General features: G+C 38.4%; 1 protein-coding gene across 7 annotated transcripts in view; it reads right to left on the bottom strand.

The window, feature by feature from the left end:
* APBB2 (amyloid beta precursor protein binding family B member 2) overlaps positions 1-17,429 on the bottom strand; it is a 90,908-nt gene that overhangs the window by 40,306 nt on the left and 33,173 nt on the right. For 4 of the 7 annotated variants that reach the window (XM_062493476.1, XM_062493472.1, XM_062493475.1 and 1 more), the window contains exons 4-7: positions 17,115-17,177; positions 16,587-16,672; positions 16,415-16,475; positions 1,969-2,115 (exon numbers count right to left, since the gene is read on the bottom strand). In XM_062493476.1, coding sequence (XP_062349460.1) covers positions 1,969-2,115; positions 16,415-16,475; positions 16,587-16,672; positions 17,115-17,177 — 357 coding nt within the window. The remainder of the gene's footprint in view (positions 1-1,968; positions 2,116-16,414; positions 16,476-16,586; positions 16,673-17,114; positions 17,178-17,429) is intronic. The other 3 variants (XM_062493479.1, XM_062493478.1, XM_062493477.1) reach the window with 1 other exon arrangement.

The raw sequence follows: 17,429 nt of genomic DNA on the forward strand, positions 1-17,429 counted from the left end.
CTACGTGCAGTCATTTAGCTTCAAAGTAGATTCTTGCTATAATTGCTCCATCTGATACATCAGTGATGGAGTATAATTTTTTCAGGTTCCTCTTTAACATACGCCTCTTCTAATCACTCTTGAAGCCTTACATTGCAGGCAGGAAAATGTGGTTGGATGTAATGAACTCTTTTAAAATCAGGAAGACAATTTACTTCAGGAACCACCTATTCAAGCACAGTGTCTGTATTGTTTTTTTCAGGCTGAGGTTTTTTTTTTTTTTTTTTATTAATAGCACTCTTAATTTAAACATCCATTCAAGAGGACCAAAACTTTTCACCAGCTTGGCTTGAAAACCTGGCAATGGTTTCCAACAAAGAACAAGGAGCTTGACAGAGAGAAATATAAAAATTGTGAACATTAACTCTTAAACCAACTCATGAGAGTTCAAAGTAAACCATATATTTCAAGTTGATCAAAGTGCTCCTATCTGAAAAATGAATGAAATTACACACATGTAAAGATATTGGGGTATTTTCTCTCCTGGGGTCAGCAGTAAGTCCAAAGTCCATGACTGACACATCTCTAATTGCCTCTCTAGCTGTATTACCCAAATAAAACTGTTCCCAAGTGTAAGAAGGAAAGGAAAACATTATTTTGTTAATTTATATGTACAATATATACCTCTTACATGTGAAAATCCTTCTGAAATTATTTTAAATAGATAGAACACTATAAATGTGTTCCTTTAAATATAATTTTAATTTTTAAGGACACTTTCTCCCAGTTGCTCCTCTGTAGCATCTTGGCATTGCTGTGGTCATAGCTAGGACAGTGAACTTGAGCCATAGACTGCAACAATAACTTGTTGAATATATTTAAATAATGTTATTTTTCCTGATTTTTTTACTGAAATGTAGACAAGTCTTTCTTTTGATCTATTTTTTGTTCAGCAGTGCCATTTTTCTTAGATCACACAAGAGAAAGTAGCAATATTCACACTTGTGAATTCAGATCTTGTGTGGACAATCCACACTAGTATAACCCTTCTGAAAATATATCAGGAGAGAGATAGAAAATAAGATTTGGCAGAAGTTTAAGTTGTTCCATGAACAAACACATAACAAAGATATTGTAATGTGGCTTTGTCTCCTATGCCCTCTGTATGTCCCACCTTTTCCCTCCTTGTTTCACTTACTGACCCTTCAACATCTTCCATTTCTTCATCTGTCCCCAGCACACTTATTTACCACATCACGAAACCTAAAGCTCCCTTCAGTTTTCCCCGAGTTTCCCCAGTGTTATCTTATTCTCTCTTTGCTGCCAACTCAGAAAGAAGCACAGACCAACCGTGGTTCAGTCCATGAAGGCACACTGACCCTTCAGCAAACCACCAAAGGGGAAAACTGGGCTCTCTCTTTTCCTCTCAGGGTGTGGGAATCTGGCATCCTTGAATACAGCACCACACTGGTGCATAGATTCAAGAGTTACTGGAGAGGAGCTAACAGACAGACTGATGGCATAGAATTAATTTCCTTCTGAAACACTGATAAAATAATCGTTGTAAGATAAACCATCTTCTCATACATTTCAGAACCATAAGCCAGGCAAGTGTGGGTTTCCTTAAAGCCCTTAGTCATTGTGAAACCTCTGAAAATGCTGTTACAAAGCATCACTTTCAGACCTCTGGTCAGGAGGAATTTCAACAGTTTGGCCTGCATGTCCCTAATACTGCCACTGCACAGGTGTGTACTGGACCAGATGTAACATGAAAGCAAGCTCCTTGTGGCATCTGCTGTCCTGAGCAGTTTGGAACAAAAAAGTCAACATTTTCCCTGAACCCTTTTATATATTTGGCAGTGCCAGGCTGAGGTAGTGAAATCCCAAACACAGAACATGGACGTAGCTGTCTACACTATTGTTCCTTTGAGATGTTTTACGACTCAAGAGGGATGTTCCATGAGGAGAAGAAGTTCACTCTGTTCTTACCTCTCCCCAAATGCCAACAGTATCTCTGATGTCATTTTTACAGTAAGAGAGTTGTCTGATGCAATTGTTCACAGCAACACTGCTCTTTCCAGGAGCCAGATCTTCTTCTGCCATTTCTACCCAGCCCAGAGATCTCACAGCAAAGCACTGAAAAGAAACGAAAAAATATCTGTCATACAACAGAACCAGGCAGTTAAGGTTAAAGGTCTCCATCTAGAATGGGAAAAAAAATTAAGGCCTTGTAGATAGGCTTATGCTCAAAGGTAAGTAAATGAAAGTATAATTTGTGAATGGCAAGGTGAAAACATTCAAATGAACAAAGAAGAATTCATGACTTGCTATCAAGGGTGTCTGTGGAGGTAACAGTAATACCTTTCAATTAAAGAATTTTGTTAACATAACAGAGGAAACAAGTGAACAGCAAATATTAGAATACACACAAATACAAAAAAAAGAAAAAGGAAAAAGCACAACTATAGATAGAGTAGAATTGAAAATTTAGCTAGGATCTAGAGCTCTAATTGAACTACTGGATTATGTCTCTGAGATACCCACTGTGTGGCTTTTAACCAGAAAGTTACACTTTTGTGTGGATTACAGGAATCACTTCTACAGTAAGTTTACGTAAGGTAGCTAACAATAACAAATTCAAAGCTAAGAAGAAAGTAAGTTACCATAAGAGAAGAGCAGGCTTTTTCTAGAAGAAATTCAAAATTACCTTTAAAATAAAACACACTAATTATACATTTTTTAGCAGAAAAAAGTTAGCCAACCAGAGCAGTCAATTGGCAGAATAAGCCAAGGCAACATTATTTTGCACATATGGTACTTTTTGCAAACAAAACAAAATGGAAGAAATTGAATGGCACCATCTCTACCCTACATCTTCAAAGGTAGAGAATAAAAAGCGTTAATTCTGAAAAAACACCAAAACCTGCTCATTTCTCTCAGGCAATATGGTGGGAGAAATACAGACCTCACACTAAGTCAATAGGAGTTTGTCTACAAGACCAAGACTTCTTCCAGAGAATATTACAGGTGTCTCACTCTGAACTAGGGGTACACTGCCAGCAATGGGTACAACAGGCTTACTGTGTACATCCTGACCAGACACACCAAATGCTTTATATCATGTTTCACCTTCTTTTTTATCCTCTGTTAGAGTTGGGATTAAAAGCTCAAGAGACGGTATTTCATGTTTGGACTCAGATGTTTATTAATTTTTATCCATGTTACAGCGAGTGATACAACGCTTCTAGCCAACAAGCTAAAAATGGCAATATATCTCTCTCTCTACAAAGTCTTTTAAACTTAAACTGTCCAATTAAGAACTGACACCTAAATTATTTTTACTTTTAACCCAATGACCCAACACCCGTGACCTGCAGTGTGGCATTTTCTATCCAATTACCAAAGTACCACCTAGACCCATGAAGAAGGTGAAGAAGAAAGAAACCTCTGCCCTGAAACCTCCATCTTGCTTTCTATATATTGCTATAGTCCAAAACCTTAAATTCCAAATTTACCACCATCTGACATTACACACTTCTATTCAAACTACACACCAGTGATCTTAGTTCTATCATTCCATTTTAGAAACCTTCTCCACAGCCCCAGGTCAAAAGCAGTCCTTCCTTCTGGGTAAGTGCCTTAAGAACAGAAAGTCTAAAATTCTCAGTATCCAGGGTTCCAACAGCTTTAGATGGTCCCTAAAGGTTCAGCAATAGTAGACCAACACTCATGGTTGAGCTGCTGCATTGTGCCCCACAGCTTTCTTTGCTGTCATCCTGCAGGCCCTCAGGCAAGCAGACAAAGATCCTGGGAGCTGCTGGAAGGAAGGCAGTGCTGAAACTGCTGGGAGCCCTGCTGCCTCCAGCAGCACCCGGTGCCACATGGGCACACAGCCCACGAGCTGCAACAGCAAGCCCATGCTACAGCTACCAATCCTTCTTAGGATGCAAGAAATAAATCAGAGGTCAAAAGCTGAACATTCACTTGCCACCTTCTAAAACCTGCTGTGAAGTCAGTGAGTTGATCAAGCTCACACATCATCACTGGTGTGCTGTTTGGGAACAACTGCCTTCAAAAAAACCCTACCCCAGAACACCAAGGTATTTTAAATATGCATAATATGTCAACTTTGGCAAACTAAGGGAGGAATAAAATTCACAAGTGGATAAAAAGATTAATGAGTTTCTCCCTCCCTTTAAAACTTATCTCCTCCTTCTTTCAGTTTGCACAATGAATTCATCCAGGCTCAGTCCACCAAGCAGGAAACCCAGCCCAAGATCCTGCTTCCTGTACCTCTGGTACCCACTCCAATGACATCTCAGGGATCAGACAGCAAATACGCTCTGCAATTGCATAAAACCCTTTAGGGCATGTAGGCAAAAATAAAGAAAAAATAAAGCCTTTCATGCCTCCAGCCTTTTTGGGGATTTTTTTTTTTTTTTTTTGCAAACAAGGGAATCAACATGCAAATTCTCCCACACTGCTGCTTCCTGACCCAGATCTGTTGGAAACCCACAGAAGTGCTGACTTTCAATTCTAAAGGGCCATGAAGGAGAAGGTGAAAGAGGAGACAAAGGAGGGGTCAATACACAGGGGTGCTCTTCACTTCAGAGCTACACAATATACTAAAAAAAATGTTTTTTAGCAATTAGTAAGGTGGTCTAATCTTAAGATTGCAGAATTGTTTCAGGCACATTAGATGCTCGTGAATCTTGCTAAAAGTGCTGCTATACCCACTGGGGTATTAAATATTTATCTTTACAAGCTTTAAAAATACTGTACCAGAAGAAAGGGGATTTTTACAAGTATTTGAATATTAAACTGAATAGCAGAATACTAGCAGAGAGAAACATTTTTTAAATCATAAGAGAGGTAAAGAACTAAATATATACAATAAGCTTACTGCTTCCTTGTTGCCCTTCACATCTCAACTACATCTGCAATTCGTTAGCTGCTTTCTGAACACAAGGATAAATATGGAATCACAGAATGCTTTGGCTTGCAAGGGACCTTAAAGGTTTTCTAGTTTCAGTCCCCCTGCTGTGGGCAGGGACACCTTTCACCAGACCAGGCTGCTCAGAGGTCCATCCAACCTATGCAGTCCTTGCACTGAAGAGAGTCTATCTTAAGAAGGCCAAAATGATGAAAAACTATCAATTCAACTTGACAGCAGGTAAATCTCTTATTAATAAAGATGGTGAACTGTTCTGCTATCTTTTTCCTGGCCTTTTTTTTTATTCCATGTTTGAAATTCTCTGGTGGCAGCATCCACTGTATTTATGCAGCCCAATGTCAAAACAGTACAGTGAACTGAATGCCACACTGTTGTCTACCCCAAATATTGCCCTCCATGTGATGGACCTGGCTTCCTTCCCTGCTTCTATTCCCTCTTGTGAGGTAGACAAGAGAAAGCCTTTGGCTTCTGGCACCAGACAACTTTTTGTGTATTGCACAAGAAGCCCTTACCACAACCCAAACAAAATGCTTCAGAACTGTTTCAGAAAACAAACTAATTTCCCAAAAGCTCTCTGCAAACCAAAACCTCTCAATAAATCCTAAAAAGACTCAACATTCTACTCACAAGGTAATGCATGTACCTCAGTGTATATATAAAAAAGTAACATTCTTTAGCTCAAAATACACTTAAAGACCAAAAACTTTGTATTTTGTGGTTAAGTGAATACATGTGCTCATGTGGCTCAGCAGTCATGGTTGACCTCCAGGTAGATTTTCAGAGCTAGAAAATAGGAGGACCCAGGAACACGTGACAAATACCAGGGTCCACTCAGCATCAGTATAACAGAAGTATATAAAAACAGCTGTGGAGTGGGAGAGAAGTGGAAGTCTGAGCATGCATGGCTGCATGTCTGTCTTCTCTGCATATTGCCAGCAGCTGGATTGTAAGAGATCCACTTCACATTTTATTGTTGATTGCTTTTTTCATCTTTCATTATTTGACTTAGAGATTCTCTTCTCTTTAAAACAAAAGAGCACAAAACCCAGCAGAAACAAACCACCTAGTGTCTCCAGGCAGATATGACCTAATTCTTAGACCGTGGCTGGCTGAGTTAGGTGACAGCAGAATGGCTTAGTGCTCTAACACATTAACACAGCATCCCAGTTCCCTTCCTCCCACCAAGGATACTGACAAGCCAAGACACAAAGTACTTCCCTTGACCCCAAAGAGCTTTGGTAATGCACTCTATTGTCTTCTGGAGCTAACACCTAGAGGCAAACCAAGTCAAGCCAAGAAACAGAGTAGAGCTTTTCTTCATTAAGAGTCTTAGGAGCTCAATAAAATCATCATTCCTGGCAATGCCAGTTTATTATGCATCTCTACTCGAGGCTTGGAGAAAATTAGTGGCAATTAATAATTATTGGCCTGTCATAATTTCAAAGTAATCCCAATGCCAACTTTTGTCTTACAGTAGTCTATCTAATTTATTTTCTCTCTTAGAGAAGGTTTTCTATGCCTGGTCAGGCTGTGTGCTTGCCCCCAGACTCTTTTCAAGACTGGCAAAGAAAAACAGGTTTAAAGAAAAACAAAAGAAGGTGATAAGTACAGCAGGATGAAAGACACTTAGGAATTGTACACTGTGCAAACATTGTTGTTTGGGATTGGGAAGATCGAAGATACTACCACAAACACTGTGTGGCTGAGAGAAGTGAATGAAAAAATGTCACTTAAACCACAGTAAGCCAATAATCTTGTATTTTTATTTTGACTAGTGACTTCATATTTCCTGCCTGGCTGCAGGACACTGTGCAAAGAAATTAAATAGAGAAAAAAAAAATCCATCTTATCACACACTACCCCATGAAAAGACAGGTGAACAAAAATGAAAACACAGGTAATTGCTGCTTGGTTTTACAGTTCTGGGGAACCTATGTTCAAATAGGTGCAAGTCCAATTAATGTTTCAGGGTTAACAACCTGTAACATAAGAATCAAACTCAAATGCTGTCATCTGAACTCTGTGTAGACGTGTAAACCTCTCTTTCAATGCAGTTTTGATCCAAAACATTTCCTCAAGCTGGGGAACCTTAGGACTGAAGAAATTAATAAGATCACACAGATCACACTTTTTCTCTTTGGCATTTCAAACCCTACACCACAGGGCAAGGTTCTGCTCTGCAGCAGCTCTTCCAAGAGGAACTCTGGAAGGAAATTTGGCAGGGACCCAGAACTGTGACAAAGTTCTAACCATAAGCAAATTCACACTCTAGCTGTGCCTTGTGCAGTGCTAAGCATGTAGCATTAAAGAAAATGAAAATAAAATAATTGAGAAAAACAAAGCCAATACGATCCCCTACTAGAAAGACTACAAGAGATCAAATGCACAAGACCAATGGCAGAGCAGTATTGGAAAGTGGACGGATCATAAGGGCGTGGATAGAAAAGATGCCACTATAGGGTGAAAATTAATTAGAACATCAGTTTGAGAACAACAAACTGATGCACATTACAAGACCACAGACAGATTGCTTTTCATATTACACAGCTGTTGGCAGCCACTATGAACACATCTGCATTAAGAGTATGTTTGACTTGATGCTTTAAATCTGTGCTACTTATTTCTTCTCTACTTCCAAGCCCACAGGACTTGGTTTTGAGCAGTTTCCCTTTGTTTCCTTTTGTATTTTTCCTTTTTAAAGGTTATATCTGCCTGCAGCCATACGTAAATCACTAGAATATTTAATAAGGTCTTTTATCACAGACCACTGAGCAGGTTTGTGCCTGAGACACAGCATGTAGGCCACATAATTAACCATTTATTATGCAGCCAACATAACCTCGAAATTTCACTTGCATTTTCTCTGACAGTTTGAAAATAAAAAAACTATCATTTTATGCTTTGGAAGATCAAGTATCATAACATATTATTTTTCTATTCTGAAGAAGAAGCATGTTTCAGTACATTAGCCTGCTGCATAACAAGAAAGATTACATTTATTTCAGATGAAAATACTGGAGAAGATCAAAGACAGAGTAACAAGAGAATAAAAAGAACTTATGCAATTAATGAACAAGCAGTTTCATTTAAGAGACATGAAGAGACTGCAGTGCATCTACTTTCTCAAAGAAATACTCACAGATGTCACATAAAAGTTCTGAGCTACAAAAAATTCAAAATGCTTAATCGAAAACATACTAATAAGACTTTTCAACATTTCCAGCTTCCTGTTGTAGTTCATCTTTTATTACTTGAAATGCACATGAAATACAAAAATAAGCACAGAAATATTCAGGTCACAACAGAATTTAGAAATGACTAATAAATGCCATTTCAGGCAGATGATTATAAACTAAACTCCCCTAGAATTAAATATGGGGACTTTACAAATGCTATAAAATAACCTTTAAAATAAATTACTTCTTTAGAGGAGGTCAGTATCAAATTTTCTGCTCTCACAGTCCCTTACTCATTCTCAAGCCACTTCAGTCTCATTTTTCCAGACATGCAGACTTCAGTGTGTAGGATGACAAAAGTCCCTCTCTTGTTCTGAGCTTAATACTTCTGTCTCAGTGGTTCCCCCTGGCTTACAGCCAGAGGTCAAACTGCTGTATCAAAGCAAGAAATTGTTGCAGGATCATTGTGCTGGTTCAAGATTTTTTAAAATCCAGTCATTTGAGCAAAAAATAGAATGGACACTATATTCTCTACTAACACCCCCTTCTGAAGAAGAAATTAAAATCACCTTATTCTTTTCTCCAGTCTTCTCAGCAAGAACAGGTTTTCACTTTAGATGCTTTACAGATACTTTAAATTCAGATCCTAAAGGGATGGGTTTATGCACTTAGCTTTGAGCTAAGGATGGTTTGGGCTTCATTTTAATACAGTGAAATAAAAACTGTGCCTCCTCATTTAAGAAAAGGCTGTCGTATTTTTCACTAGAAGCTAATAAAGGATGTTTAAATTTGGGTCCATCTTGCAGAGTAACGGAACTGTTAGGAGAATTCAAGCAGATTCCACTATTCTGTGATACACAGACACACCCCAGCAAACATACACACACACACATGTTTTCTCAGTAGGGACAAACCCTGCAGGAGTTTACAGAGCATGAAGAACATGTGCAGTCATTTCTTTAAAACTAATGCTCTGCACTTGTTAACTTTAACCTTAAATGCTGTATTTTCCCAATGTAGGCTCTTCTTCAGGCTGACAGATAGAAGTGCTTCTAATGCCACCAGCAGCACTTTATTTAGTACTGTGGTGCATAATTTGAAAGGGAATATACATGACATCCAAATTTTAAAAAAACCGTCAAAACGTACAAAGAAACAAAAACCCCTGAAGAGCTCCCAACCTTTAAGTGAACTCTTGACCTTATGAATCAGTGGAGAAAAAACTTCCAGCTTCACTAAAGTTAGAATTGCATGTGTCTTTAGAAGCAACATTATAACAAGTAATTTGATTTCTGCAGAAATTATGTTTACAACAGGATCCAGTCAATGAAGTTAAATCCTATTCATCAATTCCCACTTTTCAGAAAAAGACTCAAATAAGCACGAATCCAGAGTCCAGAAACCTCAAGCCCTGGTGGACTTCCCACATTTGAGGACCCATTTACTGTCACACTGTCTCCTTGAAGCACCATGGAGTCATCATCTCCAAACATAATGGAATTATGCATAACTGTGCAACATGGCACTATGATGTATGGCACATCTCACACTTTTACATATCTTAAGATTTATAAATAAATATTATCCCTTTTCTCCTTGATGAAATGCAGAAAATTTTGATAAGGAAAACTGCTCATTTTTTAAAGTGAAAATTAGAACTAAAAATAAATATACATGCTGGTTAGAGCTATCTAACTATTGCTGTCATTCAAATCAGTGTTCCACTTCAATTGATTTTTAAATGAACTTCCTCCATAAATGTACCTTTCAGCTGGTCCACAATGGACAAATAACTCACCAAGTTTCTATCATGCTGGTTTCAAAATGTGCATGTGCAATATAGAACATAAATAAATATACATATTTGTATATACACATAAATACAAACAGCACTTTTTTCCATTAAAATTCTATGCCACTGAATGGTAAACACTGCAATATTTCAAACCAGAACAAGCTATTTCCCTGAGCTGCCCTAAGCTGGCAAGGTAATGTAAATAATTGAAGAGAAGTACAGAAATATCTGTCAGTTCATTTTGCAGCAATACGATGAGCAGACACTCAAGAGGCAATTCCATAGCTGAAGCTGACAGAGGCTACATAGATTGTTTCAGAGGTGAAATGGTTGGTCTCAAGTGGGGAGTGTGAAAGGTTGCAAGCAGTGATTACCTGTGCACTGTACTAGCAAAGATGCTGGTGAGCTGACAGGGAGGTCTGCCAGCAGCATCAGCCCAGGCTGTGCTAAAGTGGGAGCTGCTTGCTGACACAATCCATTGGTCTGCAGAATGGCCACAGAAACTTTTTGCCTGTTGACCATAAGTATGATGAGCTGCTGCTTCTTCCAGTTTCTGTCCATTCCTGAGGGTTCCTTCAAGAATCACACACAAAGTACTGCTGGCCCATTAAAAGTTTACTGCGTTGAACTATAAACCAGTGAATAAATTGTGACTAAAAACTACTAAAATACACAACATTAAAATACTAGAAACTGAATAAAAAAAAAATGTTGCTTAGATCAGCAACCTGGGGTTTTCTGTGTTCTCCTGAACCACCACCGTTTGTTACATGGCTTTACATAGCAAGATGCTGTACACAGACTCAGCCAAGAAAAACTGGACTGTGCACCTCCAGTGCACCTCCACTGGACTGTGCATGAGAAAAGTACTGAAGATGACACTGGCACTTTGACCTAGGGAAGCAATAGAAACTGCCACCATGGAAGAAACAACATAATTAAAAAAAAAAATAAAATAGGTATATGAATGTTTTCTCAAATATAGCCAGCACTTTCTAGTATCTATCCCATGCCTGAGAGGCCACAGCAGCACACTGAGTGTCCCACAGTTGTGATTCCAGAGGCAAGGCTACCTCCAGTGTTACCTCACCTGACTGGCAACCAGGGAAGCTGCCTCCTCACAAGGACAGTGGTCACTGGCATGCACCTAAACTGCCCACACAACCTGGCCACTCGTGGCAAAGGTAGTAATTGTTCCAAGGCCAAAGCATGACCCACACAGCTCCCATCAGCATCATTCATCCTCCTGGAATGCATTTGACATCTATGCTCTTACTACCCTGATTATAATAATTCCTGGCCAACACACCTGTGGCAGACACAGCCACTGTCAATACTGGAACTTCACTGGCCATGAAGATATTTTGTTTTGATTTAGAAACAAAAGTGTTTCTATGATTTATCTTCTCCTTTCCCAGTCCTGCAGAAATCTCACAGCACAGTGAAAACCTTTTGCAAAGTGTATCTTAACAAAGCAAATCCTGATAACGCCCCCAAACTCAAGAGGCAATTCTTAATTTGTAATTCTGCATTACAAACCTGGGAACTAATGGTAAATATTCAAGCAGTTTCCATTTTCTTTCACATGATGAATGGCTTTGTGACGTGTTTTTCTAAGGAAGACTACAAGTTAAATCTCTCCTCTACATCCCTCCTACTGTTTAGGCACTCACGTCCTGATCATGTGTTAGGTTCACAGCTAATTAGATCCCAACAATATATGGGATTCCTAGGAGTTAAAGACATGTAATATTTTGAAGGATCTCATAATCTTGAATGGTTTGAGAAATTAGGCTACATTATCCATTAAAATATAAATAAAAAAGATATTTTTATTTTAACTCTAATATAACAAAAAAAAAAAAAAAAACTACTGTATCTCTTTATGCCCTTATAAAGTAAATCCATGAGATTTGGGAAAATCCTGCATCTTCCTGCCCTTAACTCATCTTCATATTTGATTAAACAAGACTCCATTTAGGAACAAGGTGGAAGCAAATGTCCTCTAGATGGAAATCTGTATTATGATGTACATCGTGTCATGACATTAACAGTTTTTTACCTAATGACACAACAGATACCAATAGTAATAACTATCATTCACAGAGATAAAAACCAAGTAACCACATTCTCTGAAAGGTCTAATGCACAACATGAAAAAGGCTATTTATAAAAAGAATCATTGAGGATATGTATTTTGCTGCTTTTTGGCTGTTTCTAAAACTGCTTTTGAAGCAGAACATTTTCAAGCACCTGCATCATTTACTTGTAGCATCTCTATGGATTGGGAGGGTGCCTTACTGCTGCTGATGGCAAACAGCCACACTCAGAAACACCAAACCAGTTTAGAAACAGCCATCCCCATCACTCACCATTGCTATCCAGGAGCTGCAAAGGTGGAATGGCAGATGACACTTGAATCAGTTTGTCAGGGAGACTAGTCAAGGCAGAAAAAAGCCCCACAAAAAGCACTTAAGAAGAAACTTGAAAATAATGCATGGGACTACACATTATGGTTCCCTTATAAGGGTAAAGGAATGGGCACAAGATTTCTTCCAATGCTATTTCCTAGGGAATGAAAACAAAAGATTGTTTCAAAAGAAACAAAATTCCTAATCCAAAAACCAAGCAAAAAGACCACTTTAAAAGAAAAACTGTTAAAGACACCCGATTTATCATTTGATCTTTTGTAAATAGACTTAAGACAGAATAAACACCTCCAATTTAATTGACTGAAATTAATTTGAGGCTTTTTTGCAGCATTTTGTGAACTCATGAGAAGACTGTAATGCAGCCTGAGGTGGACTGTTGGAAAATGCTGAATACTCCCTGCTTGCACCAAGAATTTTAGAAGCTGCTCTGACTGTAAGAAAATAATTTTTTCTTGGAACTGCTGGACATGGCAAGATGTCCTCTCAGGTTAAGTCTTCACATGGATCAGAAATCAGATTCATGTCCATCCTCAAGGATACACACTGATTATTTACACATGATCCTGTGTCTAGGCAGGGTATTTGCTTCTGGAAAAGACAAGAAAGAAGCAAATATACAATGCCTCCAAAACACATACACCTGCTTCCATAGTAAGAAAAGCAGCCAAGCTATGGATTTTAATAGTGCTTAGATAGATTATTTTGGTTTACAGGCCACTTTAACAACAGCAGCAAGTCAGCTTGCCAAAGGCCATCTGGTTAAATCCTAAAGGCCAAGTAATCCACAAAAAATTCATCACCAACTCACTTTCCATGTCTCCAACTGTGTTTTCATTCACCTACAGGTGAATCACTAAATTTAAATACCTGTTATCAATATCTCCTGATGCTCTGTCTCTTGGAAATAGTCTCATTCTCCTCCTTTGAGATCCAGAGCATTTATTGGCTTCTAAAGTAGAAAACAGTCTTTTGGAGTAAATGCCTAGGACTTCCACAGGTTTAAATGCTTCTTCCCATTCTTAGATTGTGGCATATACCAAAACCTGCTTTAAAATGGTGAGGCTGGAGCAGTGAAGCTTTGCTGAGCAGACCAATGTGGATAGGGAACTTGAAAATCCATGCTTGAAGAGAAAAGGAGAGATTAAAGGCATGGCCAAATGTCAGGCCAAACAGGCCAATCTGGAAAAGGTTTTAGAGAAAATCAGTCACATGGGCTTCCCATTTTTCACTCATTCCTAGAGACAGTGACAGGTTTCCCAGAAGGTTCTGTTTCCATATATGGACATAAGAAAAAATATAGCACCTTCCTATGTTTTTACATAGGGACATCGTGTTTTATAACAATGAGAAAAAAAGACAACCCAGAAGAATTTACAGTCTGGGATTGGTAAAAGCATCTTCTGCCTTTCCTGAAACTCAATTAGGAAGGGACACATTGCTCCATAAATTAACCAGGAAGATTACAATCTGTCTCCTGGGAAGCACCAATTCAAAGCTCATTTCTAGTTGCGCATGTTTCACATGCGGAATTAGGACCCTCATCAAGCACTATGAGCCATCTCTTCAAGAAAAAAAATTCTACCAAAATAAATTACTGAAACCAAGAAGCTGGATGTAATAATTCTCCTCTTTCCACTTCTCCTGTATGACCTTCTGCAGAAAACCTGACCGAGACGCCATGGATATGAAACGATGAACTGCATCTTAAGCACACGGTACTTAGAGAAACATTTCTTCTTTACTGAAAATTATGAATGCTTAAATGTGTTGCATAAGTCACTTTTCTTACAACAATTACATGAATTATATTACATGCTTTTCCCAAACCAGACATCTTTGCAGAAGCTAACACTCCGGGGGAAGACAACTACTAAAGCTTTCCACAAGGTGGCATGGTTCCCTTTGCTGAAATACAGCATTAAATGTGCCATAGAGAAGCTGCTTTTTTCTACAAATGCACTGGCCAATGTCATGATTACGTTTAAATAGGTTTAAGATCTCTAAGAAAGTTCATTTTAATAAACTCTTCCAATATATAGTTTAATGAGTTTTAAAAAACTTTCTTCTCTTATGATGAAATGAGGAGAAAGTATTTATCTGTGCTTGTTGTCACACAAAAGCAAGCTTCAATCAAAGACAGTTAAGACATATAATATGGCAGGGGAGAGCCTAAAAGGCCAAAAATACCTGATTTTTCCAAGTCAGTTTCAAATCCTATCAGACTTCTTTCAGGCTCTCACTATTTGGGGTAAAATGGACAAGCAAGGAATCCACCTACCCCATTCCCTTACCATCCATGTGAGAAATTAAGATCTCAGAGCGTTTTCCACAGGTGAAGATTTTCCCTGCTGTTTCTGGACCTCTTGCCATTCCTGTGACATAGGGCCATACTTGCCCTGTCCTTGGGGCAGAGAAGGATGCACTGAACAGCTCTGCCCTCAGCCTCTCCTGCTGCAAACCAATGTCAGCCCTACTGAGGTTCAGCCACAGGACCACACAGTGTCTGCTGTGGTCACTGCTGCCCCTGCACAGCATCTGCATTGGGCAGAAAGTGCTTTGACTCGAGTGATTTTTAAAAAGGCAAAAACATGTCCAGTTTCACCTCTAATTCTTGTCTTGCTCCTCTCAATCACTTCTGTGAATATTTCAGTGCTCTGTTTTGATTACCCATATATGCATTATCAGCATAGTTTTGCCTAGATTGGAAAAGCAAAACTAGTTGTGACAGACAAAAGATGTCAAGCTTTTTTGGCACTGTCCCATTTCACAGACACCAGATAGGTACCTGATCCACAAATACTGAAGTTTAAACTGCGAGTAAGAGAGGGAAGGGAGATGATGACACAAGTTACTTGTCCACAAAACTACTGCCATGGTCCTCCATGCAGGAATGGCTCAAAAAATACTCAGTGCAAATCACCTGGTAAAGTCATAGACATATCAAAAGACTGCCTCCCTTTAAAGCCTTCCATACCATAAAGCTCATCATGAAAGGAACAACTCTATCGTTCTCAGGACTAGAACCTAACGCTCCTCACTCCTTCAACTCCATTTACTGTGCTCAGAATTTAGGGCTGCCATTGTAATGAGCACAGCTGAATCCCTTGCTTTTAAACTACTAGCAGGCCAAGCAAAGTACAACTATTTACATCTGAATTAAATATCACAAGCCAAATAATCAAGATGACAAAGAAAATTAAGTGCCCTGATCAGTCTGTTTTCTCTCTTAAAAATATATCATTAATGCTATTAAAATTAGCAATTCTGTTACATACATATTTGTTCCTGCAAATACGTATCTTCAGATCATGTCAGTTGCTGCAGCTGCATGGCACAGCCAAAATACTTATTTTAATTACTTGGATTTTCAATTATAGAGATTCATATACACCCTTAATAATAGATGCAAGCAAAAGGCAAAACTATCAACAAGACAAATCTGGAGATAAATATGCAAACATACAAAAATTTCTGCTGCTTCTTTCTCCTCAAAACCCTTAGATTACAACAATAAAAGCTTTGATTTAATTATGGTGCTTTGTCACATAATGGTCTAATTTTCCCTCAATGAACTGCATTCTCAAAGTAGGTTGAATTCTCTCTTCCAAAAAATTGTTTCCTGTTCTAAAAGGTAACTTGTTAGCAGCTGTAAGTTCAAGCAGACATATAAAAAAAGAAGAGTACTTTAAAAAGGGACAAACTTGAAAATAAAGAACAAATTCTGCCACTGAATGCCCCCAGAAGCTATCCAGAGATAATAAAAAGTAGAGCCCTCTCTCATACAGACACTCAGCTGTGCAAGAAGAGTTATTACAGTTGGACAGCAGAATCTTGAGTTCTAAAATCCAATTTCCTGGCTTATGTGATTTGAAAGTCACACTTTCCTGACCCAACTGAATGAAGCTTTAGAACTGCAAATTTCCTTTGATGGAATTAGTCTCGCGAGGTCGATCCACATTGTGCCAAGAGGAGGGGTGCACTTAATTTCAAAACTTAGGGGACATTCTGCACCTTGCAAGTTTATGTTTACAAGTTCTAGGTTGTTAATTGTTATACCATTGTGGATCTTCATACAGACCTTGGCTTCTGGATCACTGTTGATGCTACAAGAATCATCATCATCAGATTGTGGGCCATTTCTGTGACATAAAAAAAACCCAAAACAAAATCAGTCTTAAAATCATATGAAAATCACAGCACAACACAAAACAGAGTTGGTCATTTCACTGAGACTTCTGAAGCCATTGTACCTGAGCTTCAGAGAGGCATAGCGTAATGTTGCTCCTTCAAACTCTTTCAGACTTGGGTCTGGGTTCACAGTGGCTGCATGCAGGTCCTAGAGATAGAGGCAGTGCTATTAGTATAGTTCTAATACTATTATAATAGTATTAAGTACACCATCATGTTATTTTTTATCTCAAAGAGAAATTAAATCCTCTCTGCAAAGAAGCGATAGTATTTCTGGCTGAAGTTGAAAAGAGGCATGCATATATATTATATATATATATTTATTTCTCAAGCTGCATTTCATTCAGTGCAGGCATCTTTTTGTTATATTGTGGCAATTGCCCTGCTAGTTTAGACTGAATCCATTCTAAGTGGAAAGATCAGAAAAGGCAGCATGTTTGTGAGCTAGGCATCCCTAGCAGTACCCCCATTCACTTTGGCCTAGTTTATGAATGACATTTATGGAAAAAATAAAAGGGAAAAACAGCCACTGCCATGCAAAAAACAAGGGTAATAATAGTAAAGGTTCTAAAATCTGACAATATACTTGCCTTCCAAATGTCACTATTAATCTTTCCCCCATTCAGTACAGCAAAATCACTCCATGGCTGTTTCTAGACACATAATTATTCACACAGGAAGAAGCACATTGATAAAAAAAAAAGAAAAAAGAAAAAGAAAAAAAAAACACAAGACACTGTTGTTAGCATTGATATTTACAGGATGGGTTAGGGAACAGATCACCTCAAACTTAGCTACTTACTCCATTATACCATGGCATTTGGAAGAAAGGGGAGAGAAGACATGCCTCTAACAGCTACTTACCAAAACAAATGATTGAAACAAGGAAAGTTAATATAAATTAG

This window comes from Cinclus cinclus, chromosome 5 (genome assembly GCF_963662255.1).
Source record: "Cinclus cinclus chromosome 5, bCinCin1.1, whole genome shotgun sequence".
Taxonomy (NCBI): domain Eukaryota; kingdom Metazoa; phylum Chordata; class Aves; order Passeriformes; family Cinclidae; genus Cinclus; species Cinclus cinclus.